Consider the following 27,081-nt stretch of genomic DNA (forward strand, 5'->3'; position numbering starts at 1 on the left):
CCACCCCCCATCATGCCCCCCAAACAGAAACAGCAGCAAAAAGTCTCCCCCTACCAAGAACGCGTCTACACGCTCCTGCAGCAAATCCCCCCAGGTCGCATAACTACCTACGCCGCGCTGTCCAAAGCGCTCGCCAGCTCCCCGCGCGCCGTCGGCGGCGCGCTGAGGAACAATCCGTTTGCACCCGATGTGCCGTGTCATCGGTGTATTGCTAGTACGGGGGTGCGTTGGCTGTTTTTTTTTGGGAGGGGGGTTTATGTGTTGGGGGGTTTGGGGGTTATGTGTTTTGTCTGCTTTGGGGTTATGTTTCTATGGAGAGGGGCTGACGGAAATTTTACAGTTTATAGGCGGTTTCAAGGGCGACTGGGAGAAAGCGCCCACTGGGCCGAATCAGACGTCTAAAGTGCAGTTGCTACGTGAGGAGGGGGTGGTGTTTGATGAGAGGGGGTATTTGGTGGAGAGGGAGAGGCTTTGGGATGGGTTTGTGGTTGGGGGGGGGTTGAGGTGAGGTGAGGTGTGGTGAACGGGTGGGGTTGGAAGTGGGGCTGCATTAGAAAAAGTCTAGAGGTATGAGATCATAACGTCAACACAAATGTGCAAGTGGAGGACTTGCTTGACGTTAACTTACAGTAGTATTGTAGCTAGGGACCTTGTACTTTCATCACGACACTACTGAAATTAACCCCATTCCGAGTCAAAAATCTCCATCGAATATTCTCGTCTCCCACACCTTCATAACTCCCATCAATCGACACAACCATAACCAACAATGCCACCCAAGAAGTCCCTCCTCAAGCCAAAACCAAAATCAAAGACAAAAGCCCCCGACCCCCAATCCGAAAACGACTTCCTCGACACCGCCGACGAGCACGAACAAGCGGCGGGAAAATGGCGCGCCGGTGATGCCGCAAAAGCAGCACGCTTCTTCACGCGAGCACTCGACGTGTACAACGCCGGCCTAGCGCGATATCCGCGGTCTTTTGATTTGGCGTATAACAAGTGTGTTCCATGCCAGCCCACGAACATCTCATCCAAACATCTCCGCTAACCAGTCACGTGTAGAGCTGTTCTAGAATTCAACATCACAGAGGACCCGCGCATAGTAGCGCATCTGGGCAATAACAGAAACGCTTTACTGGAAGCTACGCTAGTTTCTCACCGCAATGCTATATCGCTTAATCCGACGAATACTGATATCCTGTTCAACGCGGCGCAGGTCCTTACTTCCCTGGCCGAAGCACGACTCGATGCAGGGCCCCTGGATACTGCCAGACTGCCCGCTAGGATGCTGCTCGAGGAGTCCGTTGACCTGTTTACTAAGTGCCTCGACAGCCAGGAGCGTGAGTACGCGCAGATGCAGGATGAGATTGCGAAGGCGCAGGCGTCGGGTGAGTATCAGGAGGCGTGGGGAGGGGAGAGACCTGCGAAGGCGCAGGAACAGGAGGAAGAGGAGGCGGATGAGACTGAGGTGCCGGAGGAGTGGGCCATAGTGGAAGAACCCCTGACCCCGGAGAGCATTCTGGAAACATGTACTGCGCAGCTGGGCGCGCTGACTACGCTTCTTGGGCTGTACAGTCCCGCGGATCTGGCGAGTATAGAGAAGAAGGCGCAGGATGGGCTGGAGACGGCGAATAGCAAGATCCCGGCTTTGATTGATCTTGTGGACAAGTTTCCGTCCTTGGATGTCGTGGACGAACCTAAAGCTGGTCCAACACTCTCCATTGGCTCAGCAGCTGCAACAGAAGAAGCCACCACCTCACCCAAAGAAGACGCAGTTCTCGCCGCTGCAAACTTCCACGCCAGTATAGCCGAGGCGATGTACCGTAGCGGAAGAACCACCTCCACCGAGTACGCCCAAACCGTCGAATCAACATTCAGCAGCCTGACAAAAGGCACTGCCACCACCACCGACCTCGCATTCATAAACATCCAATCCGCGTACGCAGACGCACTTATGGACCTCTCCTCCGCCCTGGCAGACGGCACCCAATACACACCCTCGTTTCCCACATTCTCCACAGACATCGAAATCCAATGGACGGCCCTCACACAAGTCCAAACCATCCTTACGAAACTCTCCTCCGCGCCTCAGAGCTCGTTCCTCTCTCCATCGCGACTGGCGGACGTATTCCTCGCAAGAGGTGACGTCGACTTGTTCCGCTTCCGCATGTCGTTGTTTGAAGCGGCGAAGCCGGCGTGGGTGAAGAGTAGAACGGTGTTAGTGACTAACGCGGGCGTGTTCTACCGTGGAGCAAGGAGTTATGCGGAGAGGGCTGGGACTTCCGGGGTACGTGGCGTTGCTGATGCGAAGGCGATCGTTGCGGAGATTCTGAAGGAGGTGGCGAACGGGTCTGGGGCGAAGAAGGAGCATTGGAAGGGTAGGAGTGCGGATGTAGCGAGGGTGGTTGAGCAGATGGCGGAAGAAGGTATTGTCGGGCGTGAGAATGTCGAGGGGGTGTTGAAGTGGACGACGTGAAGTTGAGTAATAGTGGAATGGGTTTTTATATGTGGTAGGCTGCCCTGGTGGAGTAGTGGTTTGGCTGGCTGTGTATAGACGGTAACTGCAACTTCTCTGATCACTTGTACAACTCGTCTTCGGAACTTTATATCTTCATGTCCAGCGAAACGCGTGAGTAACTCGTATCTGTCGTATCATTAAAGTGTATTGACTTGCTATACACCGTGCATTTCTTCATGAGCCAATGAGTAGTCTGTCATACGTCTAATACGTCTCTTTAATTCTTTTTGTATAGTTGGCTGCTTTCCTAAAGCGGTCTGTAGGTGATCCGAGGCGGGCACTCTTTTCATGACGCTCGTTGTCTTTACCTCTTACTAGCTGAACCTTTTTGTCCACTCTCCTTACTTCTACAGGATCATGGAGCGGTGAAGGCCCACCAATCAATTAGGAAAAGTCTTCAATCGGCGGCGTGTTTGGACTGTTACTGTTCGCAACTTCAAGCAATGGATTACTTGTTTGTAAATCACCCTTCGGTGGTGGCTCTCTTTCGGGTTATCGGAGGGAGAAATTTCTCCCTCTCAGTACTATGGGTAATTAACGAATTCACCACTCGTAAAGAAAGTCAGTCCCTTATAGTAGACTAATTGTGAATATTTTTTATGGTCAAAATAATAAAAAGTTACAAGTAAATTTACTGAAACGTTTACAATAACTAAAAAGTCCAGGTAACTAGTTTTTTATCCTTCTATATCATTAGGTATTTTCCTTATCATAAGAGAAAATTTCTCTGTATAGGAGAGTACGTTTCTGTTACTTGGGAATCTACCTCCTAGTACTCGGTATCATCAACCCTATACCAGGGGGGCCTTGTCGATAGTGCTATAAGCGTGTCAGTAGCTGACCGTGGGAGCTGTTCTGTGATATGTGTTGTTGGCGTGCGAGCCTGGCCGTTGTCGAGGACTCCTGGGTGATCTTCAGACGGGTCGTTGGTGGTCATTGATTGACTGCTGATGCCTGCCTCGTCAAGTTCATTCAAGGGTCTGAGCACTGGATCGGCTGAACTAGATTGCTCATTCGCTAGACGCTCCTTGACACGGCGTGCTTTACGACCCTTATTACCCTTATGTGCATATCGTTCCTTGAGCTGCTTCGTTTCCTCTTCATGTGTTTTGATCAAAGTTGATAACACTTCTTGGTGCTCTATAGCCGCGTTGTAAAGCTTCACCCTCAGATTTTCGTTCTCTTCCACCAACTCGGACATATCTTCTTGGTGCTGCTGAGAAGTGACGTATGTCGTCTTACAACAAGCGCCGAAGATAGAAGGTTTTGCCCAGTCATCGCATATCTTGAGTCTTGCAAGTACATCTGCTGCAAGAGGACGGTCTTTTGGCTCTGATGAGAGCATAGCTCGGATCTCCCATACAAAGTGATTTTGTCTAGCATCAGGTGTTTCAACGATGCTGACCCATTCGTCGATTCGATCGAGGTTTGCATGGAATAGTGGGTTCCTTCTTGATCGGCGTTGTCTCAAATGCAGCAATGTGCCTTTCTCTTGTAATACAAAAACCTCCAGGAGCACACAGCCGAGAGAGAAGATGTCAGCGGCACGCCCACTAGGTTTCCATTCCGCCATTTCAGGAGCCCAATACCGCGGCGTTCCACGTTCATTGTCGGTTGCGCTTTGAGATAGTAACGAGAAGTCCGTAGCGCTGCCAAAATCGCTCAACCAAAGGTGATCCCGAGACAAAAGAATGTTCGAAGGCTTAAGATCTTTATGTCTTATCTTATTGGCATGCAAGTACGCAATCGCTGAGACGAGGCATCCAACCTTGGTGAAGATAGGTAGGGCTTTCGATTCTGGATTGGAAACGTAAGCGAGAGCTTCAAGTCGTGCTTGCTGAACTGCATCAGTAGTCCCCTCAGTCCAATGTGCCTCGACATCTTCGAAGAAGGTATGCAGATCGCACACTGCTACTGGGTACATCAGAATCCCAAGAAACCGGTTATGGGTGTATGTGCCAACGAGTTGAATCATGTGGACATGAGAGACCTTCTTCAAAATGTCAATCTCTTTCCTTTCCGCTTTGCCAATCTTGCGTCTAAACGGGATCCTTTTCCAGGCCAGTTTCTTGTCTCTAATGGTAGTTTCGTGAACATATCCAGCGGCTCCTCTACCCAGGAAACGACCTAATATATTCATGGTCAGTTCAAGTCCTGTTCGGATGGAGTACTCGCTTACCCTCTTCCAATGGCACCGCCTCCTCAGACCCAAAATCGACATGGAAACCTCTACCAGTCTGAGACCAATCGCAGATGATGTCACCAACCCCACTGTCTGCTCTATCTCCCGGCTCTTCGGTGTGATCCATGGTTTGCTAATGAGTACGCAAGGCTGAAGGTCAGCTTCGATTTCATGCGATTTTTAGTAACCAAATTGGTGTGACGGTGCAGGGTCAGATCAGACGAGAAACACAAACAGCCAGACATTATGCAGGCATTCGAGGGAGGGAGTGCAAACGTCGTATTGCAGTTGTTATCAAGGCTTGGTCGAGACGATGGCTGAGCCAAGTGGTGGCGGCCGTGCTTACAGGGAGTTAGCGACTAGCGTTGTATGCAGGAGGAAAGAACGCTGACGAATGAATTATATCAGTGAGATCGTGAACTTTAACTTTTGCTTGTGTATTGTACATCTCGCCATACAGTGTCTCACTACAATAGAGGCCCCGACTATCTAGGGCAGTCTCCAGAAAATAATGTCAAGTGCTTTTTAACATGCTGCTCTTTCCAGACTCTGATACATAGATATGCAAAGCATCAAATCTAATCATTGTGATAAGAGACTCCTGACCATCTCATCTCAGGCCAGCCAGACGGCGCTCCTGAACCTCAGACAGTGCCCTGCTACCACTCAGGAAAGCAACAAATCCGACGATAGCAGCCGCGGGCAGAGTCTGGAAGAGGTTCCAGCTAGTGTAGTACAGGAAAAAGATACCCTCCATGGACAGAATGGAGCCATAGAAAAGTGCATGCGACACAGGTGCGTCACCCAATGCTTTGCTTATGTGGTTTGCATTTGCGCCCAGGGTTGCCCACACACCCAATAATACAGGGAACGCCGCAGCGACAGCCGCAGCAAACACTACTGTTATGATCTTGGGGGGCGAGCGAGGGTCCTCACGGAAGATGTGGTGGATCTCCGACTCCGCAGCGTAGCGGACGGGTGGCTCCGGAACAGCGAGCGGGACATTGGCATCGCGGGACACGTTGAGGTTGAAAACCTTGCGCTTGTAGGGCGTAGATTCGCCAAAAGACCCAATGACAATGGATGCGATGATTGGCTTCGAGGAGGTGAGGAATTGGTGAGGTAGGTCCTTTTGGGTCTACACAAGTCAGCCCTGTTTGCTGCAATTGAGCAAGAGTACGTACCAAATCGACCTTTCCTTTACCGCTCTCCTTGATGCTGAACACAAACGACTCTTCCAAGCCGGTAGTCGGTTCCGTCAAAGTGAGGAAGGCCTGGTGTGGCCGCTTCGCTGTCTCCCCATCGACGGTGGTAAGAAGTAGCTTCAACGAGTCGGTTGCGCCTAACGACACGGATTTCGATAATGGTGTAGAAGAGCTCAACCTGGAGAATTGATCTGTTAGCTATGATAGGAAATCTATGATTGCCATACTTACTGCTGCTTAGAGCCACCACCTACACCAGCACCTTTGCCTGAAATCGCAACTGTAGCATCTTCGAAGCCCCAAGAGGATGCAGCCGAGGCAATTGTCGCGCCTGACAGCAGAAGAGAAGAAACGAAGCTGGAAAGAACCCTCATTGTCGTCGACCTGGAAAGAGTGTACGCGGAGCTCTTGAGCGATGCTCGGGAGAGACGTAAGCTGTCCTTCCAGATGTGCACGGACATTGCCTTACGTCAGCCTCACCACGACGTCTCTTTCTCTAGTGAACAATTCTTCCACCTTAACTACTTTATTATGGACGGTCAATATTATTGTTGTATTACTGATACGCAAGAAAAACTCACGATTGATTCGAAGCAACTCGAGAAACGATGTCGGTTGAAGAGATGTTTGCAGAATTTGCAAAACATCTTCCCTCACCAAGGGGAAGCAAAATAGTGTAAAGAGGAGGACTCAATCGAATGCAGAAGGAGCGTACCCAGTCCCAAGTGGACTTTCAACCAAAAACGAGATGTGCGGACCATATACTACCTTCGCCTTGCCACCACGCCTCCCTTACATGACGGCCTATTTATCTTCCTCGCACTCACCCTCAGCCTGCCGAAGAACGCGTGTCCTGTCCTCCCCCATATACTCCCAATTCTCATTTCCCGTTCCATTATCCTTCTGTCCGCCTTTCTTGTTTGGCTCCGTCTCGCAATTTCCAAACACGTTCATGGCCTTGTGCCTTCTTTTTAATTCTTGCTCTGCCCACTTCCAGTCAAGGTGATCCTCGCTCTTCAAACCACTCATCTTGTTCAGCGCTTCGTACTGGGTGACTTTCTGTCGGAGGTCATTCTCAGTATCTGGATCGTGCACGGCATCACGGCCAGATGCGCGATCGATACAGTGTACGAGTGCGTCAACGATAACTTTGGGCCCCGTGACGTCGGCTGTGCTGCCATCGGTGTTGACGCCCCACATCCTCCAGCCCCGGGCACCACATTCAGCCGTAAAAAGATGGATGGGAGTCGCGACTCTGGTACTCGGTTTGGAGATGCCGAGCATGTGGGTAGCGTAACTGACTCCAGATGTTTCGTCACCATACACGCCGCCTATAAAATGATGATAATCCACGATCGCTATGAACACTTGTTAGCACTGGTATATCCATAGGCTAACGAGCTTGGGGTACATACTGCATACTTCCCTCAAATCGACCTGCTTTCGCTCGTGGACGCGCATGTGTGGTTTCCCATACCAACCTTCAAACCACACCGTCCCTTCTTGAATATCGATATGCAGCTTTCCGACTTCGCCCTTGAAGATTGGTGCTGTCCTGTAGCACTCCATATATAGGTGAGATGGCCAGGGAGTCGGGTCATGGGTGCTCTTTGCCCGTTTGTTGGATGGTGATTGAACGTCTAGTGTTGAAGAAGCTTTGCGTTTGAGCCCTTGACTTGGAGTATCACTTGCGCCCTTGACCAAGTGGAGAACATATTCAGATCCAGGCTTTGCGCTCATCTCAGTTTGTACTCCGGTACTTGAGAATGAGAAAGGTTTGACCCCATCATCGTTCTCGATCTTGGTATGCGTACTCGCTCTTCTGGATGCCTAGCACTGGTCTGGGTCATGGCGTCGCCCATATTTATCTTTCCCGTTTGCGTATTTTCATCTTGCATATCCTTGACTTCTGTCTGTGTTTCACCATCACTCGTATCCACTTCTCTCAATCTGTCTGCCCCACAAGTTGAGCACTTCGAAGCCTCGACCTCAGTTTGCGTAGCAGCAGAAGCAATCCTTGGTCCTCCAGTCACATCGTCCATACCGTTGAAGGCCCAGTTGGCGTCGCCGCCGTCCTTCCTTTCGAATACCACGCTGAGCACACCGTCGTTCTTGACCACACGGAGTTGCACTCCAACTGCACTCGCGTCAGTGCCCGGGCCTACCTTCGCTACGGAATCATCTTGGAGCACGGCATCGTTGTCGTCAAAGTCCTGCTCACAGAGTTCGTACTCCCTTGCTGGTTTCCCTCGGTGCGTAATGGTATATTGCAGCGTCCCTTGGAGTTCGAAGATGTAAAACGTAACACCAGGATGGGAAACTTTGAGTGCTGGCATTTTGGCGGTGACAGAGCTAAATTATGATGTTTCTGAGGGTAAGAACGACTCTTCTGTTGTCGTGCGTATGCGAGCAGTTGAATAGTAGTAAGAGTAAGCGAGACTGAAGCTTCCCAATGAAACGACTTCCGAACTCTTTTATAAGAGATTTACAGAGTGGAGTAACTTGGGAAGAGGTACAAATGTCAAAGACAAAACTCGCGGATTGTTGATACGGAGTAAAGTTGGAGCTTGACGGGCTTCTGACTTTCCCTTCACTTTGCGCTCTCACTTTGAGCTGGCACGCTGACATCAGGAATACCAAGTGATAGACAAGATCTACAATCTTCTACTACCATTCTTACCTAATAGACTGAACTAAACCTCTGAACAGACCGAAACCTAGTACCAGGAGTGAAGAAGACCAGGAGGCGATCTTATTTCAGATGGCGGGCACTATTCGGAGGAGCTATGCTCGATACCGAGGCTCGAGAAAACTGTACCGCTGATAGTCTAATCTCGATATGTATTAAACTGTGTTCTCTTTAACAGTCCCAATTAAGTAATTTCCAAGAAACCATCAATGGCGGTAGGATTTAAGGCAACTGTTGCACAGCAGGTCCCACCAAGTTCTACCCTGGGCATCGCTCTACCGAACAGTGGCTGCCTTTGAAATCATTCGGTCAATCCCGCTTCGCCTTCGAGATATTGCAGCAGATTCGTAATCGAATGACGATCTCTTTTCGTGGATGAATCGTACAATATCTCCAGACCATGGCTCTCCAAACCTCTTCCGTCCTTACCGTGCGTAGCATCACCGCGCTCTCACTACATGATATCAGAGTCTGTGCCGATATTCTGGGCACTACCGCCAATAAGGATTAGACTCTTTACAATAGGCTTTTACCCTGGAGCTTTTGGTTAAACTGTTTCACGCAGACCGACATGTTTCTTCATGTCTATAATGTCACACAACCTGAGATCTTCCAAGATCCCCAACAAACCTACGCCCTCAAAAGGTCATCCACCTCCCTCTCCCCAACCCTCTCCACCCCCTCCACACCAACCAACCTCCCAGCAACCTCCCTCACAAACTCCTCCCCAACACCCTCAACATCCAGCCCAACAACACCCTGCTTCACAAAACTAGTCGCCCTCTTTCCCTCCAACCCACACGCCACAATGCGATCAAACCACCACAAATCCGTCCCAACATTCAACCCCACCCCATGACTCGTAACATTCCTCCGCATATGCACCCCAATGGCCGCGATCTTCTCATCCGGACTCGTCCACACACCCGTATTCTCCGTCGTCATCGCCTTAATACCAAACGCAGCACACGTCGCAATCAGGCTCTTCTCAAGCAGACACACATAATCCCTAGGCGTGAGTTTGTGCGCGCGCAGATCGAGAATGGGGTACGCGACGAGCTGGCCCGGGCCATGGAACGTTGTCTGCCCGCCGCGCAGCGCTTCGACGAATTCTGCGCGCCCGTCGGCGCGCAGGTGCGCTTGTTGCGTGGGGGAGACGGTGCCGACTTCGCGCCGTCCGCAGGTGTAGACCGGGTGGAAGGAGGTGGTTATTATGTGGGGTGGGGGCGCGGGCGTGGTGGATGGCGGCTTGGAGGCGAGGAAGCGCGATACGAGGCGTTCTTGGAGGCGGGCGGCGACTTGGTAGGGGACGGGGCCCTGGAGGTGGATGTGTAGGAGTTTCTGCCGCATTGGGCTGTTCGGCGTGGTTATGGCGCGTTGGGCATGTTTTGGGTGTTTGGTTTGGGTTGGGTTGGTGGAGTGATGGGGAGTTTGATTGAGCGCGTCATATGGTGGCTTATCGATAAGCTGGACTTTTTGGAAAAGTACGCGACTTTTACGACGCGTGTTGGAGCTTTTGTCGCAAGACATACAAGAACACTTGATAACGCACATCACTCAAAACACTCAAACATAATGGCCGGCAAGAAGCGAACTCGCACGGGCGAGCTCAAACCATCCACACCCACACCCCCTTCCACATCCTCAATGACAACAGACGCAATCCCACCCTGCGCCCAACCCGAACCCCAACCTCAACCACCATCCAGCACCCCCGCCCCACCAGTTGCCAACCCAAGTCGCAAACCCCCCAAACCCTCCCCAGCACGACAAAAGCTCCCCAAACTCCCACCCAGTACGTCCCCATCCCCTCTCCATCCCACCACCCCCATCTCACTAACACCCGCAGACGCAAAAGTAACCCCCCGCCCACTCCTCCACCCCGCGCTCCCCACGCCATTCAGTTCCGCCACCTCCCCCAAAACGCTCTACATCCGCGCCTCAACTCCCTACATACCCAGCATAAAACGCATCCGCAGCCTACTAGCGGAGATCAGCCGGCGCGAGGTACAGTCGCGGGGAGGGAGGCGGGGGGAGAAGATTGGGGAAGGAGAAGCGAATGGGCGGTTGAGGGCGGGGGGTGTGGAGGGGCGGATTGTGGATGGTGTTGCGAGGGAGATGGGGAAGAGTAGGGGGAAGGAGAGGCTGGGCGAGGTGGTGTATGTTAAGGCTACGGGGCGGGCGATTCCAAGGGCGTTGGAGATTGGGGGGTGTTTTTTGGGGGAGGAGGGGGTGCGGGTTAGGGTTGAGATGGGGAGTGTGAGGGCGGTGGATGATGTGGATGTTGGCGATGTTGGGGATGGGGAGGGTGAGGAGGTGGAGGTGGATGTGCCGGAGACGAGGCTGCGGAGTGTGAGTTCGATTACGATTAGTATTGGGATGGAGTGAGATAATGAGGTAGGATAGGGTGTTACGATATGATATTCAGTGTTTGAATGTAGAACACCGTGTCAAATAATCAACACCATGAGAAATCACAAGCATACGACACATAATATCAAGTCAAGGCCCAAATATATATCATTGAAGCCGAAACTCTCCCCACCCATCCCAACTCATATACCCCCGAGCTCAGTCTTGATCATATCCTCATCCATCCATCCATCCAAGCAAAAAACACAGAACCACCAGGAGCAAGACAAAACAAAACAGGACAAGACAAGACAAGAAAAGGGTTGAAAAGATGTCATGTTACAAAAAAAACAAAAGAAAAACGTGCGCAAGCTGTTTACAGTGAGTGAGTGATTTGATCGGGGAAGCCCGAGTCCCCCCATCCGAATGGTGTGTCCAATTCAATCCACTCCAATCCACTCCAATTCAGTCCCATTACAATCCAAAACAACGCCGAGTAGGCAAGAAGAGAAAAGAAAAAGAATATGTAAACGAGGGATAGCTTTCTCCAAAACGGTCAGCAGCCCCAAGGTATCAAGAAACCCTCGAGTGTGGATGGAGAGCCTGACTGGACTTGCAATGTATTATGACGTGGCGGAGACGATGCCTTTCTTGTTGCTGTTTAGGCGATTGCATTGAGAGCTGCTGCGAGACCCAGGCGTCTATGTGTACGGACTGGTTAGGTAGCATGGATATGTTGATGATTAAGTTCTAGGCGAGCGTCGACATGAGTGGTGCAGGAAGACATCCCTTTTTCGGCCTGCGTAAGTAGAATATGCCGTGCTTGTACCAAAAAATATTGACGACCTTACATAGCTCGGACGAGGTATGGCAAGGCAGGGTAGGGGCGGCCAACAGAGTGCTGATCCTTGCGATGTCGATAGTTCGAGAGTGGTGACGTGGCTCCTATTGATATGCTATCCGTGCGCACCCCGTCGATATACCCGGGCTCTACACAGTGCCTGCGTCGTCATGCAGGGCAGCGTGGATTAATCCACTTAGCGTTTTCACCGCTCAACCTTAGGGTATTGATTGAGCATAGCCATAACAGCTACACCAATGGCAACGACTGTCACAATGGCGCCAGCGGGCCCGCCGTAAAACATGAGGTTGGTTTCATTTTGACGCCGGACAGCCAGGGCGTTTGGCGTCTTTTCTGCATGCGCTGTGTCGTTGTGTGCAACTGCGTGCCCATTCTGGAGGCCGGTTTTCCTAAGCAGTGCGCCTGCACCGTCAAACTCGGCATCTTTCTCCTTGATGGTTGTGCTCTCGCCATCGTCTGCTTCCATGTAGTCCTCAGATCCGTCTACTCCCGTGCTTGCAACACCTTTAGCCGATTCGCTACTGCTTCGACTCCGGCGCCTGGCTTCTCTGCTGCTCGCTCGCTCGTTGTCTTTCCTGATGCTCTCGATCATTTCAGCCAAGCTTTTGCGATCTGCTTCTGCAGCTTCGGCTCTTTCTCGGTAGCGCTCCATTTGCTGCTTCATCTCGCCCATTTCCGACATCATCAACTCCAAGCGTTGTTGCAAGCCGGCAGCAGCGGTATCGGTAACGTCAGGAGATGTTGATCCGTTTTCCAAGCCGGTCATCGCTTCTTGTTCGGGTTCAGCGATTTCAGATTCGTCGATTTCTGCATCAGCAACTGCAGCCTCTGCCTCCTCCCGTTCCTTGATTGATTCGCGCTCCAATCGATTGGCTCTTTCCTCGGCGTCTTCTCTTGCACGGCGCTCTTCAGTTAGCAGCGCCTCCAGGTCTCGAAGTCGGACGCCTTGGGACTCTATCTCAGTTTTCGCGACGTTCAGGGCCTCGGTGAGTGAAGACATTTGTGCGTCTGAGCGTACTGGCGAGCCCGTCTTCTGACGCTCGGTGTTTGATCTTTTGAGCGAGGACGCGGCGTTGGGTTTCTCAGGTAGCGGCTGTTGGGGCGGGGGAGCTGGAGGGTCCGAGAATCTGGCCTTCATGTTCAAGTCCTTAACAGGGGATATCTTTACTGAGTTGGCGGGTGAGATCCTCACCGAATTGGCGGGTGAAGGCTTTGCGGGTTCTTTCTTGGGGTCTGCAGACAGAATAGTGTTGATGAATTGATGAGTCTGTTGGAGCTCCTGTGATTGTTGCTTGGCAGCTTTCATCTCAGTCTGAATTTATTAGTAATGACCACCACATCGTCTCCAGATAACTCACATTGAGCTTCTTGACCACCTGCTCCATGGTAATGGGCTGGAGCCAGAAGTTGGGGTGGCGCGGTTGTTGCAAGTTGCTGCCGTAGCCCGCCATCGCACCAGGAGTCGTCTGAAGACGCTGACCATTAATCGAGCCTTGACTCGGGGTCCGACCACGCATGTTCGCCATCTGTTGCTGGGCGCCAGGCCCCATCATGTTGGACATCTGAGGTCCTTCAAGCTCGCCAAAGTTGAGGTCGAGCACGTCGCTGCCTGTCCTGGCATAGATGCCCGCATGTTCGACGCGGGCAGCGACCTTGTGGTGTACAATCGTCTTCTGATCTTCGCTGACAATGTCGATGCCCAGTTCCAACATGTCCTGTTCCCGCAGCTCATGTGGATCAGAGTCCCTGTTTTCCTGTGACAGCCGTGACCCGTTGACAAAAGTGCCGTTGGACGACTTGACGTCTCGAATCCAGATTTTGCCGTTGCGGTCCGCCCAGACTTCAGCATGCTGTCGAGAAAGCACTTTCGAGTCGAAGTACCCGTTCAGTGGGGTGGGGATCGTCTTGTTGTTAGTTTGGCGGCCGATGCGGAGGACGTCGGGGAAGAAGGGGACGGTGATGGTCTTGCGCTCGAAGGTGCCGTTCATGGGCACGAGGTGCAGAATGGCCGAGTGCTCCTGGAGATGTGCTCGTGGACCGCCATTCTGTTGTTGCTGTGCTTGTTGCTGCTGCTGCTGTGTTTGTACGGCGCCGTTGTGCTGCGAGGGCACCATGGCGGAGGGTGACTGTAGGGCGCTCATAGCGGAAGCTGCCGACGAGCCGGGTCCTGCAGACGAGATGGGCTGCGGGCGTGCGGTGGTGATTCCAGAAACAGGCTCAGTCTTGGAGGCAGGCCATAGTCCCTTTGGCGGCTTAGTTTTGCGGGCGGCCCAAGCAGTGGCCTCGGAGGGCGGGACGCCGTTTGGCTGTGCGGGCGGGGCGGCTATGGTGGACGTGGTCGAGGCCTGCGAGGAGATGGACGACGACGAGTTTGTGCGTTGGACGCTCTTGCGAGGCATGAACATGGCGCCGTTGGGGCCGGCCTCAGCGCTCCATGCCTGCCGATTGATGTTCTGGAAATTCACGGGGGGAGCTACAGCCGTCATTGGCGTCGAGGGGCGTGGGCGTGCGGCTTCCGTCGAAAGGGCGCTTCGGTCGCTGGTCTGGCACACGCCGGCTTCTCCCTGGGGGGCAGCGCGGCAACAGCGTGACGGCGGCGAGGGCAATCAACGGCAGCGGCGACGGGCGGCGACGAGCTCACACAGGCATGCGTCACGGGGCGATGCAGCAGGCCGGACGGCGCGGTGGGCGAGAGCGTCGGGGGTTGCGCGGTTGTTGTGTGTCGTGTGCTGTTCGTGAAGCCCGTGCGTGCGACGTCAGGGCAGCAAATGCAGGCGGTGCAGGCGGTGCAGACGGCGCTGGGCACGGCAGCAGGCAGGGCGGGCAGGCGAGAGACAGTCTGGGGCGGGCGGTGTGCGTTGCTCTGCTATGCTATGATGTCGGGCTCAGAGATTCCAACGAGCGAGCAGGCGGGCGGGCGGCGGACCTCCACGTTCACGTTAGGCCTTTCGAGAGCTGCAACCCTGAGTGGCTCCGTGTGCGAGACTGCTGGTGTGATATAAAGCACGGCGTACAGGGGGGAGTGTGGACTGCACGGAAAGGAGGCCCTGCGACGCCAGGACACTTGTTTGGACGATGGATGCACCCTCGCGGAACAACAGGAGGGCGAGCACTGACACATTTCGCTGCATCGCTACGCCGCAGTGAAGGCTGGCTGCGTCACGTGTTTCGCGTTCTCGGCTAACCCTGTGCCCTTGCGACGACCCCAGAGTGGGTGGCATGGCCAAGTCGCCGCGATTCTTCTCCGCACTTGCTTAGCCATTCGACAGAGCCGCCAACATGCCCGTCCCCGTTGGAGCTATGCCCCGAGGCCAGCATGGGCCCTCGACTCTTGACAAGCGTACGGCGCTGCGACACACCCCGCGAGACACGGCCGGCTAACAGCACGCAGTGAAGATGGGAGGCATGATGGGAGGATGTACGCAAGCACCTACCAGCAGCCCCAAGATTGCATGCTGACGACGCAAACAGCCGTCGGTCTCATCATCGGCTTCATCTTTGGATTCACAAACATTGTTCGTTTTGGTCCTGGGCCAAACGGCATGCTGCGAACCCTAGGCCAGTACATGATGGGCTCTGCAGCAACATTCGGGTACACACGCCACTTTCCGACAACCTCACGCACTACTAACCACCGCAAACAGTTTCTTCATGGCCATTGGCACCACAATCCGCACAGACAGCTCGCCCATGGCCGCCGAGGCCTTCAGCAGGATGAGTGCGCGACCCACAATCCTGCCGCGATTGTACCAATACCCACGCGCGGCCCGCGACGAGAAGAAATAAGCAGGGATGGTAAAGAGGATGTGGGTTGGATGTGTAAAACACTTAAATATGTGCGGCTACGGGTGTGTATGTATAGTATCAGGAATGCTGGGAAGCAAATAGGTCGACCTGTGTTGCGAATAGCGTATAGGTGAGGCAATAACATGATATCTTATGGTTTGACGTCTCGTCAACTAGAATTTCGCTTGTTCTTTCCCGTCGTGTTGAAGAGAAGCTGTCTGCCTTTTCATCACATGTATTGAAGCTACCAGACGATTCTACCTCATTATGCTCTGTCCTTATTGAACCATTGCAACACACTCTGAACACGCTCAGACTAATGAGTCAATGAGTGCTCTGATATGCATCTTTTTTCTTTCCTATATCATGACATGATTTTTCGAGTCTCTGTCCTACACACATACCGCTGATCTGACCCCGCCGGCAGTCAAGCCGAATGCAAAGACCTCCTTCGTCCACCTCCCTCCCATCACCTCCTTTTTCCTTTTCTAGAAACGACCTACAACATCACCAACCCAACTCCACCCATGTGTTTCCCGCTTGCCCGATTGGCTGCATCGATACCACCTGGGATCAGAGCGGCGCGGTAGTTGTACATATAGTAGTGCAGCGAGCCATCTCCGGCGCCGAACTTCTGATCATCGAGGAACAGGGGGTTGTCGAGTAGAGTGAGGGCGTTGAAGACGTCGAATCCAGCCTATCAGAGTCAGTAAAAACACAGTCAAGAAATATTCAAATGCTCACCTTCTTCGACAGAATCAATGCATCCTTGACCAGCATGTTGAGCCGCTGCTTCAGCTTCGCGTCGTCCTTTTCAAACGCAACCTCCGTCGCGTAGTAGAACAGATACGCCGCCTTGACGGTACTGTGCTTCTTGTGTCCAATGACTGTGCTTTCCAGGTTGTAGAACGAGAAGAAGTCTGTAATCTTGTCTGGGGCATCAGGATCCTCGATAACATAACTCCACACGACCTGCTCCTCGGGCTTTTCCTTAGGAGACATCCAGTGTTCGAATTCGGTTTTAGAGAATACCTGCGCCATGTCCATGCGCTCGAGGTACCGCTTCAGCAGGTCGAGCGTGGCATCGACGTCTTGCGCTTGCATCTCGCGGAGTCCTGGAGTCGAGGTTGTGTCTGGGAGCTTGTAGCGCACGACCTGGCGCTGCTTGGTGCTGCCGGCGGGCAGCGGAGAGAAACCCACGTCGTACAGCTTCTCCCAGTCGATAGCGCGGTGGAAGTAGCGACATGTCGAGAAGGGGGTGGGAAGGAGATTGCCGACGGTGTATACAGCTTGGAATATGCCCTCGACGTAGCATCGGCGTGTGATCTCCTTGATGAGGACGGGAGCGAGACGCTTCGAGCGGAGCTTCTTATGCACGCATAGGAAGTTGACTTCAGAGCAGTTGAGCGTGTTTTCGCGGATTCGTAGCTGGATTGGGATGCCTGATATGAAGGCGACGAGCTTGCCCGAGGCAGTTGCGCGCACACCGACGTGCCATTCCTTCTTCCAGCCGGGTGCTTTGAGAGCCCTACGCATGTCAGACTAGGCACAACACAATCGGTATAGTAGAAGCATACCAGTTCAAGAACGATGGCGAGTATCTGAAGCGGAAGGTCGCGTCCTTGTCCTCGACGTAGTGGTTCGTGAGCAACTCATACACCTCCTCCAGCTGCTTCTCGTCCTCAAGGTCCATCGTCACCCACTCGAAGCCAGGGTACATAGGGCTTGGGTTCTTGTCCACCTTCTCAATGTCGATCTCCTTGATCGGCCCATCTGCGATCTTCTCTCCGCCTGCCATCTCGTCGAAGCTAGGCACAGGTTGTGTCTTCCAGAACGCATGGCCCGCCATATCCTTAGCGTTCTTGCCCTGCGGCGCCAGGCCAGTCAGCATCTCGTTGATGTTGAGCTTCCTTATCATCTCCTCCAAGTCTGTCTTGCTTTTCGCCTTGGACGTCAGGTCCTGCTTCAGCGCGGGATTGGATTCGAGCAGTGTGGCCATCTGGTTCTTGCTAAGATGTGCGCCCGCTGGCGAATTCGCATCCGTGATCTCTGGCGCCTTCCCCTTGCCCGTCAACGCGTCCTTGATCTTGCGCTTTCTGCTCTTCTTCTTTTTCTGCGTGGCCTCCTCGCCGCCAGCTACTGCCTCCTCGCCGCTCTCGTTCTCAGATTCTGGCGCATCTTGCTGCTCGCTGGACTCAGCAATTGCTTCGGTTGCTGCCTCAGCTGTAGCAACGGGATCTGAAATCTTGGAGTTTTCTTGAGGCATGGCTGGCGTTTAGGTTTTGAGTTGTATTGTGAAAGCTGTCATCGAGAGTGAGCTGGCCGGCAACAATTGGTAGCGTAGCGCGCAAGGTGGGGTATGGAGGGGCATCGCGTCTCGCGTCTCCTCGCTTGCAGCTTCCTTCCGAGCACCTTCTTACGTTTCGCATGCTCTATCATCATATATCCAATTAACAAGTCGTAAAAACTCAGTATGTTGAAATAGATAGGCGACGTTTCTCGTGCCGTTTCCTTACGCTTGTGGCTCTTGAGATCACGTAAAAGTTGCATTACCATACAGTCATGGCATGTTCACAATCTCAAATAGACAATTCTCGGGTCGTAGGTACATGTACATATACTATTTACGAAAGAGTAGTGGGTGTGTTCATCTTCCAAATATTTGTACACGTCTTTCGGGGTTATCATTGGTATTGAATAATCGACCATCATAATGTTCCCGCACACAAAGATTGACTTGAACAAGGCTAAAAAGGCGACGGTTTAGAACTAAGTTGGATCTAATGTCCTGTCTTTTGTGCATCTATTATCTTCTTTCAATTGTCAAATATCTGACAGTTTGCCAGAGGTAAAAATGAGTATGATGATAAACGTATATCTTGCCACCTTGTCTTGACTTGACTGCGAAGTGACTGCAATTCTACGACAAAACATCCCCGAGGACGTTACTGTCGTACGATCTCCTCTTTTCTGAGCTCTGCTCATGTTGAAAGAAGTGGTAAAGTGAAGAGCCCCTAACTTTTCAATGGTAGTTCTTAAATTAAAGCCGATGATCTCTGATCTCCGTCAGCAAAGTCAAGTACAGGTACAACGTACTAGCGCCGCAATCCATACACAAGACTATCTGTGCATGTGACCGTGTACGTCTAGTTTGTTTCATGTCAGGGTACGGATATTAGCCACTGGTCGGCCGCTCCCATCACGTATACAAGGGGGCCACTAGACACCGAGTACAGCCCAAATGTTCACGATGCTAGACAAAGTCGTTCCCGACCACGTTTGGCAAAATGAAAATCGAACCATGATAGTCTTGAGTTACATGCACGCAAGATCTATCGTTCGCGTACATCAGTTCCTAACTACTAATCACCGTAACATCAATGACCTTTGTAAAACGCCGCGCATGGTATGCCCTGGGTATCTCATCTCGAATCATACATCAGTCCATCCTGGACACCGAAGATAGATAGCCGGTACTCAACTGTCTATCATGAAAGCCGTAGCAGCAAGTATATCGAAATACGTACCCAGAAAGGAGTACGTGAAGAATTAAAAATAACAAAAAAGTAGTACAGGTACAAAGTCCTGCTTCGAACGCGCGCTGAGTGGCAGTAAATTCGTGTCAGCTGAGGTTTGCCACGCCAGAACAGGATGTGTTGTTGCACCATAGAACCGCCACAGTTGCACGGTGACGTCGAGAAACAACTGCCTCTCACGAAGGCTCCGGGTTGAGGTGAGGCTTGGTCGCCGCTACACTATCAGGAACGGATACGGGAGAGGAGCACACTTGTCCTCCTTGCTTAAGCATCTCCTCAAGTGGAATCTCAGCGTCAGAATCTTGTGTCTTTCTGGAACTTGTCATCGTGTCCTCGCAATACGTGTGCTGCGACGATTGGTATCGAGGTGCGGTTCCAGTGATTCTCGACCTGATGTGCCTGCACGCCCGTTTACACTCAGGCCATGTCGTCGAAATGTAGATCATAGCATTCCAAAATCCCTGTAGAGGGAGAACTAACGCAGAGGCAAGGTTGAGGCCGTAGCTGAGATTACGGGGTTGGTCTCGATAAACAAACTGCTCCAGTCGATTGATAGTTGATGGCACCCAAACCACAATAAGGGCCACAAACATGAGGAAGGCGACTTTGAGATACGCAAACGCCGCATCGTGACCGTCTACGTTTCTCAAACGGATGTTTGAATGCTTCGGAGCAGCAGGTGATGATCCGGGTGGGGTGGGAGCTGATACCTCGAGGCGGTTCGCAGCGGAAACGGTTGCACTATAACCGCTACGCGTATGTCCGTGGTGTTTATGCGGACCATCTTGTGCTTCCAGTGATGCTCCAATCTCCCAATGTATGTGGGATGTGTGCGCTTCCGCTGACACCCTCGAGGGTGACTCTTCTACAGGAGATATAGGTGATAGATTGCGGGTGCTCGAGAACGAGCTCGCCGATCTGTTTTCAATATCGGACGACGTGGGCCATGAACTCGGATTATGCGGGTGGTTTTCGTACTCGATCTGCGTGGTCACAACGATGTTGTTGCCGACAGTGAAGGGATTTGCCAGGCTTCCTTCAATAGCATACTCATTTACTGTCGGTGGATATCTCGACTGTCTGGAAAAAGAGCGCAAGATGGCACGTCTTTTGAAGATTCTGAAACCAGTGACGACGTAAATGGCCAAGGTAGCAGACACACAAACCCTTTACTACTTTAGCAAATATACCACAGGGTGATGATAGTGACTTACCACACAGGAGCGTAGAAAAATGCAATGCGCATCCATGCCACTTCCTCCCTGACCCAGCACCAAATCTACCTGGTTAGATACGACCACAATACAGAGAGAAGAGGTAAACTTACAGTTGCAGGACCAATGATACGTCGAGACCCGTAGTGGTCGAGGAAAATATATATCAAAGCTGGAACAGAAGGTATACCATAGGCAAAAAGCAGGTACCACTTCTCTAAGCAGCGCAGCTGATGGGAACCATAGCCATGGAAGAAAACTAGCATCACATTCAGGGCCATGCAGAAGACCTGTTTCTCATCAGCGGGGCTGAAAAGAATGGCTAGATCTGACTAACCCAGAGCGAGTCTGCCATCATGAACCATTGTATCAACACGCCCTGAAACTCGCAAAGTGCAGTAAATTCATTGGGATCCTTTGGTATCGCTGAAGTTGACATGAGTGTCGCAACATTGGCCATGATGTTTCCCCAAGTGGCATAGAAGACTAGACGGTTTATCGGCTTACGGTACTGATTGCAGAGCAGGAATGTGCTGATGATAAACAGTGAACCCAGTAGCGACAAAACAGACATGGTGCGCTCCGAGACCTCGATGGCCTTGAGTTGACGAGCGGTAAACGACACCATGTTGGTTGGAAGAGGTAAGAGCTAAGTTACAGTATTCCGTAGTGCCTGCCGGTCTTGTCTGAGAAGGTTTGCATGAAGATGCAATGTCACTGCCGCCGTAAACCTGATAGCAGGCACACGATCGCAAGGTTGGCGCCGACAAACTCGAGTGAATTACTGTTTTCACAATGTTGTAAGTAGGAGGTGGGTGAAGGTGACGGACGGACGCGTGTGTCATAAGGCTGCAGGGTCCAAACGCAAGTGACAGGGTGGGAGTATTTAGGAAGGCGCGAGCGGTCCTTGAGATCGAAACGATCGAGTCTTGACAGAAACAAGAAGGAAATTCCGCAAGGATATGTATGTAAGTATTAGTCTGGAATGTTTGTATGCCGCGGATGTTGAAGTGTCGACCAGTGTGAGTCCACAGCCAGTTCCAGCTAGGCCTGTTGGGGGAGGCATAAACGCCGGGTCAGAGAGACAGGGAGGACGAGAAAGGAACGCTGCGCCATCGGACGATATGTGAAACTCGATCTCGAACTCAATTAGGGATGAGAAGAGGCCTTACGTATCGCGCTCGCCTCCTAAGTAGTTCAGACCGTCAGAGTATCACTTCATGAGTAGAAAACGACTCGCATAAGTACGATACCACGGTCGCAGCTCGCCATAATCGCAATTCCCAGTTTATTTTGTGCTCCATTCAAACACGGAACTGCACCACCGTCCACGGCTGCGAATGATATGCCCACAGAGTCGCGTGGCGTACTAGGGCGGTGTTGTTGGACGTTGGAGTAAGCGAGCCTACAATCTGCCATGTTTCCCCGCTTCTTCGTTCCTTCCCGCTTAGGTCCGTGTACTATCCTGTCGGCACCTCCAACGGAAGTCCACTAATACCTGCTCAGCCTTTGTCTGTGGGAGGACGGGCTCCCGGAATATGGCGCGCTGATGGACACAGTCGGGATTGCGGCATAGAGGCTAATTTTGGACAGGCCGAACGAATAGCTAGCAAAAACATCCAGGACAGGAGAGATCCTCAACTACATCATATACTGTGTATCTGAATAGAAACAGAATGCGATATTCTCCCAAGGCTTCAATCGAGATGTGCGACAATAGCGCGTCGGATGAGAGACAAACGCGCGAAGGATTTCCTTGCATGGGGCACATCCATCCAGGTCGGTAATATTGCCAGCCACTTAATCTGGGATCGTCCTCGTGGCCGTTTATGCGCCTTGCAAGGGTGGCCTAGGTATTGCGTCACCCGTGTTCACATGGAGACTTGTGGCGTAATGTTGAGTCTTCTCCTGGTATACATACTTTTGGAGCGTATTTCTGCCCAAAGGTTGACAGGGAAGAGATTTCGTATACTACAAGCCTTGTACTTCCTATAACAGTGCACAAAGATGATGGGAGCTGTCACTCCCAAGATGACGAAGATTGGTCAGGACGAGTCATCTCCTTCCGTGCCGAATGGAGTATGGCCTCGGATGTGCAAGAAAATTCCTATCTTAGTATATCGTACGAGAACTTCTCCAACCCGGTCTTATTCGAGGTCAGCCGCTAGTCGTTCAGCCCACAAGTTCTATCACTGAGGAGGTCCTCGCCGATACGGCTTGTTCGATTATGTCCGGAGAAATAGGAGTTTGTACACATTACCGAGCGGCAAATAAGCTCACCCAAACATTAAGATAATGCTCAGATTCGTGTGCCGAGATCATAATACCATAGGTCCTGAACGGGAACAACTGTGCCAGATGTCCCACATCTTTCTGCTTCACAAACCTCGAACAAATCGTAGCCTTTCTATCAGGTACAACATTGATCAAGCTCTTAGGGCAGTTGATGTCTTCTGCCACCTCTAAGGCCCGCCGCAAGAATGCCTTGGTCATGAGTTACACATCAAAATGTCAAGCCATGGTCAGCAAGGGTGGCTCAACGCCCTAACCCTTGCTCTACGCTAATGCACGTCAACTACATGGTGATCAGAGGACGAAAAACAAACCAAGAACCCTTGGTTGTTCATGACAAGGGATGTAATCTTCGCACTAAAACAAATTCTATTATCATCAGCCATTTGAAGGAACACTTCTCACGTCACAGCCTCCACCACCTCAGCCGCAGCGACATTTGTGAGCTCCCTCCTTGATTTCCTCGCGATCATACATATACGCGCGCGAACATCTAAAGGCGAATCATTACTAGGTTCTACACTCTCTTTCCTTGGGATGGGATCGGAAGTGATGTACTTCTGTTCTCCCAGACTCTCCTTCTCGTTCATCGTTTTCTCGATCTTCAAGCTGCCAAGTTCAACAATGTTCTTCTGTCTGGCCACATTCCCTCCTCTGTTCTCTGAACCCGCAATATGAACTCAATGAGTTCAATCTGCAAGGGGTTCTCATCCAAAAGGTAAGAAGTCGAGTTCGACTCCACCTGCTCAGCATCTGGACAACGATGGTTGGCAACCGTCATAATGCGGTGATATAACACCGTCACGTTCTGATCTGCACCGAAGAACTTGAACGCATTCACACCAAAGTATTTAACCGTCACAAAACTAGGAGACGCCTGTCTTTGGGTATCGCCTAGAAAGTCTGCACAGCCGGTCATTTGAATTAGATGGGCGCACAGTGATAGGTGTCGATCGAAGCACTGTCGAAGTGTGGGGCCGATGTTAAATTCGAGGCGTCGCGGGACGGCGTGAAGGACCTGGTGAGAAGGTGGTCTTCAGCCTACGCTTTTCATGTGTTAGTCCGATCGGTGAGAAAGGAGAACACTACGCGAGGTTATGCTCACCTGATCTGAAGCTTGGGTGGGGACCAGCACCTCCAGGAAGGGCGGTGACCAGACCGTTGTTGATTAGGAGGACTTCAATGTCTAAATTACGCAGTAGTAAAGCCCTGTGACCGTGTTTTAAAAGTGGTTGTTAAGATAATAACACCATCGGTACGTTTTGTTGAGCCGATAGTGGCTGCAAGGTAGTGGTTCAGTACGATATCGATTGTGAGTTATGTAATGAAGTTTTCCAGTCTTAGGACTGAAGTTTTTTCTTTCTGCATCGCACTGTGTTGGCTTGAACCGACACGCCTTGTTCTCTCACGTCCTGCAAAACTCCACCACTTTCTGAGCACGCCATCCTACCAACCCATCCACATACCCCAAAAACACCTCCAAATCCAACATATCGACTTCTCCCAGGCTTGGATTCGAACTTCTCAATACTTGACCACCCCAGAGGATCCTAAGATAGTTCTTCATATTGTCTTTCTGCATATAAACCTCGAAGACAATTTCAGCACCCATACCCACCCACACCATCTGCTCGACCTGAAGAATACTGAGAAGACGTGATACTGAGCCATCATGTGCTACGTTGTGTCGGTACCTCACAGGGCCCTTACCAGAGATCGCATCCCGGATATTCTGCGCGAGCTCGGCGAGGAACACGCCGTAGGATCCTACGGCAGCTTGCAGACTTTGTGGGGCGTCGCGATGAATGAAGCTGTACTCGTATTGGCCTAGTCGGTAGACAGTGTCCGCTTGGTCTTGTGTAATGCATGAGCTTGTGTCGTTGATGTTACAAGGCAGTGGTTTCGCATGGCACTGTCTGCTTGAGAGATTGTCGTAGTAGTGGTCAAAGGATTTATGCCAGTCTGTGGAGTCGCTTGCAATACCGGAGATGTTATCCAGGGACTTGAATAGAGGTTTTGCGGCGCTCAAGTGCGCAGTCCATGTCGAGTCGGTGCCTCCTACGCCGTAGGAACTGTAGAGGAATGACGCAGCAGGACAAGGGTACTGGGGTTCCAGAGAGTCAACACCAGTAGGTTGAATTCGAAGGGGTACGTCGGCATCCGGGGCATACATGCCGTCAATAACCATCCCAGCGACTTGGCTTGTGATGACGTTGTTCGTTACCCGGTATGTAACTTTGTCATCCATCTCGTCGGGAAGAAAATGTAGCAGATCATGATATACGCCATGTAAGTCCCTGCCATGCTGCCACGAGTCATCCAAGCCCTCTTTTGTGATTTGCGGAAATTGACAAGAGCCGTTGAACCCAGACTGCGGAAACGGATTGGTTTCGCTAGTGTACACGCTCCAGTATGTCGGACTCGACCCGTTCCCAGCAGGATTCAAGGGTCTGCCATAGTAGAAGAGGCCCTGATTGTCGCATTGCCATCCATACGCCTCTTTGGGAAATGTGTTGGAAGCATACGGTGTACGCTTGTGATGTCGATGTATGCTTGCAGTCGTCATCAGGAACAGTCAAATGTGGGGGAAAAGCGATACGTACACCTCCACATACTGCAACTCAAACCCCACTCCGGCTCTTGGATACTCCCCAGCCCTCACATGAGGCATATTGCACCAATTGTACGTTCCGTAAAGTGTCCCAAGAGGCAAGTGCGAGCTATTGAAGATAAAGTCGTGTGTTCCAGTCCCATTCATAACTTGTTCTAGATCATTTATCCAACTCTTCCTTGGTGCATACCATCCAAGATCTACAGTAGAATTCTGAGCTATGGATTGGGAAACCCAGAGTAGCGGGAGGGCTTTCTTAAGGAAAAACATGTCCAAATGAAATAGTTGAAGAAGCATCAAGGTTGCACAAGCCAGACCGGCTGCGTAGAGAACAAAGAGGCGTACATTGTGCATCTCTTATACATGCCTCCTCAGAGAACGATATCAGATGGCACCACGCATGTAGAAGACCATGGTAACGATGGTTGAATGGAGGAATGATGCACTCTGCTGGAAGAACGTGGTCGAACGCGTTGTGCGTCCATCGACCGTGATTGGCTGTTGAGAATTGGCATGTACCGAGTTTGGAAAATGATCGGCGACATGGAGCCATCAAAACGGTCGAGGCAATCGAAAGAGTTGCCTGTGAATATATGCAAAGATGGCACGAACATTGACTCATCGGTGGCAGGCAAGATTACTTTGCTATATGTGTCCGTAGCACGAACGGTGAACATACCGCAATCCAGGTTATGGTATGCACTGGCATGGAGGATGTACACATCGACGTGCAATGCTGCGTTTTTGTACAGAGTTTTAGCAGACTTCCAAGTGTTGTCGCTGCGTTGAGTGAACTTTACAGAAGCGGCGCCCCAGTTATATGTTTGTAGAACACGTCACAAACCAGGATGAGATGGAGCCTCTTAGGAGATCGGCAAAGTCCGGAAAGCAATCTTGCACAACCAGCGGTGTCTCAGTTTGTTCTGTGAAACAACCCGTGCGAAGCGACAACTCGGCCTGCGGCAGGCACGATGTTTGGGGTTCAAGTAAGGTTCTAGATGACAGCGAACCCACAGCCTAATGTTGCCCGGCAGGTGGGGGAACTGTGGATCTTTTCTAACGGGTTGGTCACCACTCTCGACCGAGCGCATTGTGGAGACCAACCAGTAGGGTAGGAACGACGCGACGAGTCCAAGAGGTCGGACGACAGCAACGGCCTTTAAACACTTTGATTGCGCCGCTGACGCCGCTTGTTCGAAACATCATGTCGTGGATCTTCCCGGGACAGGGTCGTGTTTGGGAATAATTCTCATGCGTGAATAACGGGGATGCTCAGCTTCTCATATAAGATGATTATGCACTAATAAGGACTTATCTTGTCTCCTTTGTCGTGCATGCGATGCGATAACCTTAACTGCCTAGCCACACAAGCATGTCGCGCATAAGCAGTGATTGCCGCCTCGGTAGCACGCTTTGCGAATTAGAGACGCGTAGAGGGTTGCTATGGTCGGTCAAGAGTTTCATCTCTACCCAACCCCGGTCTCCCATCGCCCCTGAGCTTTGTTGTCCTCCGCTTGTGGCCAGCACACGTGTTTTATGTCTTCTCCGACGTGCCACCTAGGTTTTCGACCTGTGCTTTACCCTCTTCTGTGTCGTTCTCTCTGCTTTTCCTGCGCCCACGAAACGCTCTCAAAATCCGGGGATCGTTGTGAGCCGTGCCTCACTAGTGCCTGCAGTAGTGCTGCCCTAAGGTAGCTAATCTCCGGCCCCAGACCCTTGATCATTCACTCTGCGCGCTCCACTATATGCGCGTCTGAACATTGGTCGTTGCTTGGAGTTACACCCTTCAATCTCACGTCTGCGCAAACCTTTGCCGCTCGCTGAAACTATACGC

General features: G+C 51.7%; 13 protein-coding genes across 13 annotated transcripts; 4 read left to right on the plus strand and 9 right to left on the minus strand.

Annotated features, from left to right (window-relative positions):
* Positions 1–484, plus strand: P153DRAFT_310657 (DNA binding methylated-DNA--cysteine S-methyltransferase; the record flags this gene model as incomplete). The annotated part of the gene is made up of 2 exons (XM_033664778.1): positions 1–222; positions 341–484. Coding segments are annotated over exons 1-2 (354 nt in total), but the record flags the coding sequence as incomplete, so codon positions are not given.
* A 57-nt stretch (positions 485–541) lies between these two features.
* Positions 542–2,650, plus strand: P153DRAFT_429266 (uncharacterized protein). Its single transcript, XM_033672761.1, has 2 exons — positions 542–999; positions 1,063–2,650. The coding sequence occupies exons 1-2, from the start codon at positions 770–772 to the stop codon at positions 2,474–2,476; spliced, it is 1,644 nt and encodes a 547-aa protein (XP_033526452.1). The 5' UTR covers positions 542–769; the 3' UTR covers positions 2,477–2,650.
* A 451-nt stretch (positions 2,651–3,101) lies between these two features.
* Positions 3,102–5,004, minus strand: P153DRAFT_429267 (kinase-like protein). Its single transcript, XM_033672762.1, has 2 exons — positions 4,698–5,004; positions 3,102–4,645 (listed from the first exon to the last, which is right to left on the minus strand). Exons 1-2 carry the CDS (start codon positions 4,825–4,827, stop codon positions 3,288–3,290), a joined length of 1,488 nt encoding a protein of 495 aa, XP_033526453.1. The 5' UTR covers positions 4,828–5,004; the 3' UTR covers positions 3,102–3,287.
* A 150-nt stretch (positions 5,005–5,154) lies between these two features.
* On the minus strand, positions 5,155–7,366 carry P153DRAFT_429268 (uncharacterized protein; the record flags this gene model as incomplete). The annotated part of the gene is made up of 5 exons (XM_033672763.1): positions 5,155–5,838; positions 5,885–6,083; positions 6,137–6,236; positions 6,733–7,263; positions 7,321–7,366. 5 exons carry the CDS (start codon positions 7,364–7,366, stop codon positions 5,311–5,313), a joined length of 1,404 nt encoding a protein of 467 aa, XP_033526454.1. The 3' UTR covers positions 5,155–5,310.
* Positions 7,367–7,641: 275 nt separating this feature from the next.
* P153DRAFT_429269 (uncharacterized protein) lies at positions 7,642–8,241 on the minus strand (the record flags this gene model as incomplete). The annotated part of the gene is made up of 1 exon (XM_033672764.1): positions 7,642–8,241. The coding sequence occupies one exon, from the start codon at positions 8,239–8,241 to the stop codon at positions 7,642–7,644; it is 600 nt and encodes a 199-aa protein (XP_033526455.1).
* A 983-nt stretch (positions 8,242–9,224) lies between these two features.
* P153DRAFT_334587 (lipoyltransferase) lies at positions 9,225–10,124 on the minus strand (the record flags this gene model as incomplete). Its single annotated transcript, XM_033665622.1, has 1 exon — positions 9,225–10,124. The coding sequence occupies one exon, from the start codon at positions 10,122–10,124 to the stop codon at positions 9,225–9,227; it is 900 nt and encodes a 299-aa protein (XP_033526456.1).
* On the plus strand, positions 10,125–10,982 carry P153DRAFT_421112 (uncharacterized protein; the record flags this gene model as incomplete). The annotated part of the gene is made up of 2 exons (XM_033672287.1): positions 10,125–10,389; positions 10,444–10,982. The coding sequence occupies exons 1-2, from the start codon at positions 10,170–10,172 to the stop codon at positions 10,980–10,982; spliced, it is 759 nt and encodes a 252-aa protein (XP_033526457.1). The 5' UTR covers positions 10,125–10,169.
* A 1,010-nt stretch (positions 10,983–11,992) lies between these two features.
* On the minus strand, positions 11,993–14,294 carry P153DRAFT_285089 (uncharacterized protein; the record flags this gene model as incomplete). Its single annotated transcript, XM_033663370.1, has 2 exons — positions 11,993–13,120; positions 13,167–14,294. 2 exons carry the CDS (start codon positions 14,292–14,294, stop codon positions 11,993–11,995), a joined length of 2,256 nt encoding a protein of 751 aa, XP_033526458.1.
* A 612-nt stretch (positions 14,295–14,906) lies between these two features.
* P153DRAFT_394248 (uncharacterized protein) lies at positions 14,907–15,594 on the plus strand (the record flags this gene model as incomplete). The annotated part of the gene is made up of 4 exons (XM_033671298.1): positions 14,907–15,148; positions 15,200–15,226; positions 15,280–15,400; positions 15,453–15,594. Exons 1-4 carry the CDS (start codon positions 15,088–15,090, stop codon positions 15,592–15,594), a joined length of 351 nt encoding a protein of 116 aa, XP_033526459.1. The 5' UTR covers positions 14,907–15,087.
* Positions 15,595–15,814: 220 nt separating this feature from the next.
* P153DRAFT_421114 (N-myristoyl transferase) lies at positions 15,815–17,860 on the minus strand (the record flags this gene model as incomplete). The annotated part of the gene is made up of 3 exons (XM_033672288.1): positions 15,815–16,291; positions 16,339–17,122; positions 17,172–17,860. The coding sequence occupies 3 exons, from the start codon at positions 17,858–17,860 to the stop codon at positions 16,094–16,096; spliced, it is 1,671 nt and encodes a 556-aa protein (XP_033526460.1). The 3' UTR covers positions 15,815–16,093.
* A 1,103-nt stretch (positions 17,861–18,963) lies between these two features.
* On the minus strand, positions 18,964–21,366 carry P153DRAFT_310674 (uncharacterized protein). The gene is made up of 4 exons (XM_033664779.1): positions 20,682–21,366; positions 20,458–20,634; positions 20,345–20,409; positions 18,964–20,297 (listed from the first exon to the last, which is right to left on the minus strand). Exons 1-4 carry the CDS (start codon positions 20,970–20,972, stop codon positions 19,307–19,309), a joined length of 1,524 nt encoding a protein of 507 aa, XP_033526461.1. The 5' UTR covers positions 20,973–21,366; the 3' UTR covers positions 18,964–19,306.
* Positions 21,367–23,054: 1,688 nt separating this feature from the next.
* P153DRAFT_364513 (uncharacterized protein) lies at positions 23,055–23,928 on the minus strand. The gene has a single exon (XM_033667625.1). It carries the CDS (start codon positions 23,553–23,555, stop codon positions 23,241–23,243), a length of 315 nt encoding a protein of 104 aa, XP_033526462.1. The 5' UTR covers positions 23,556–23,928; the 3' UTR covers positions 23,055–23,240.
* A 113-nt stretch (positions 23,929–24,041) lies between these two features.
* P153DRAFT_373898 (histidine acid phosphatase-like protein) lies at positions 24,042–25,956 on the minus strand (the record flags this gene model as incomplete). The annotated part of the gene is made up of 3 exons (XM_033669486.1): positions 24,042–25,188; positions 25,240–25,460; positions 25,927–25,956. 3 exons carry the CDS (start codon positions 25,954–25,956, stop codon positions 24,042–24,044), a joined length of 1,398 nt encoding a protein of 465 aa, XP_033526463.1.
* Between the last annotated feature and the right edge of the window lie 1,125 nt (positions 25,957–27,081).

The sequence above is a fragment of the Dothidotthia symphoricarpi genome (genome assembly GCF_010015815.1).
Source record: "Dothidotthia symphoricarpi CBS 119687 unplaced genomic scaffold P153scaffold_5, whole genome shotgun sequence".
In the NCBI taxonomy this organism is placed as follows: Eukaryota; Fungi; Ascomycota; class Dothideomycetes; order Pleosporales; family Dothidotthiaceae; genus Dothidotthia; species Dothidotthia symphoricarpi.

Excerpts from the sequence above, each read along its gene's own strand:
- P153DRAFT_429267 (XM_033672762.1), bottom strand. The coding sequence starts at position 4,827 with ATGGATCACACCGAAGAGCCGGGAGATAGAGCAGACAGTGGGGTTGGT. Across the intron at positions 4,646-4,697 it reads GGCGGTGCCATTGGAAGAGG|GTCGTTTCCTGGGTAGAGGA; the intron begins GTAAGCGAGTAC and ends TGAATATATTAG.
- P153DRAFT_310674 (XM_033664779.1), bottom strand. The coding sequence starts at position 20,972 with ATGGTGTCGTTTACCGCTCGTCAACTCAAGGCCATCGAGGTCTCGGAG. Across the intron at positions 20,635-20,681 it reads TGATGGCAGACTCGCTCTGG|GTCTTCTGCATGGCCCTGAA; the intron begins GTTAGTCAGATC and ends GATGAGAAACAG. Across the intron at positions 20,298-20,344 it reads TTTTTCTACGCTCCTGTGTG|GGTTTGTGTGTCTGCTACCT; the intron begins GTAAGTCACTAT and ends AAAGTAGTAAAG.
- P153DRAFT_429266 (XM_033672761.1), top strand. The coding sequence starts at position 770 with ATGCCACCCAAGAAGTCCCTCCTCAAGCCAAAACCAAAATCAAAGACA. Across the intron at positions 1,000-1,062 it reads TTTGATTTGGCGTATAACAA|AGCTGTTCTAGAATTCAACA; the intron begins GTGTGTTCCATG and ends AGTCACGTGTAG.
- P153DRAFT_364513 (XM_033667625.1), bottom strand. The coding sequence starts at position 23,555 with ATGACCGGCTGTGCAGACTTTCTAGGCGATACCCAAAGACAGGCGTCT.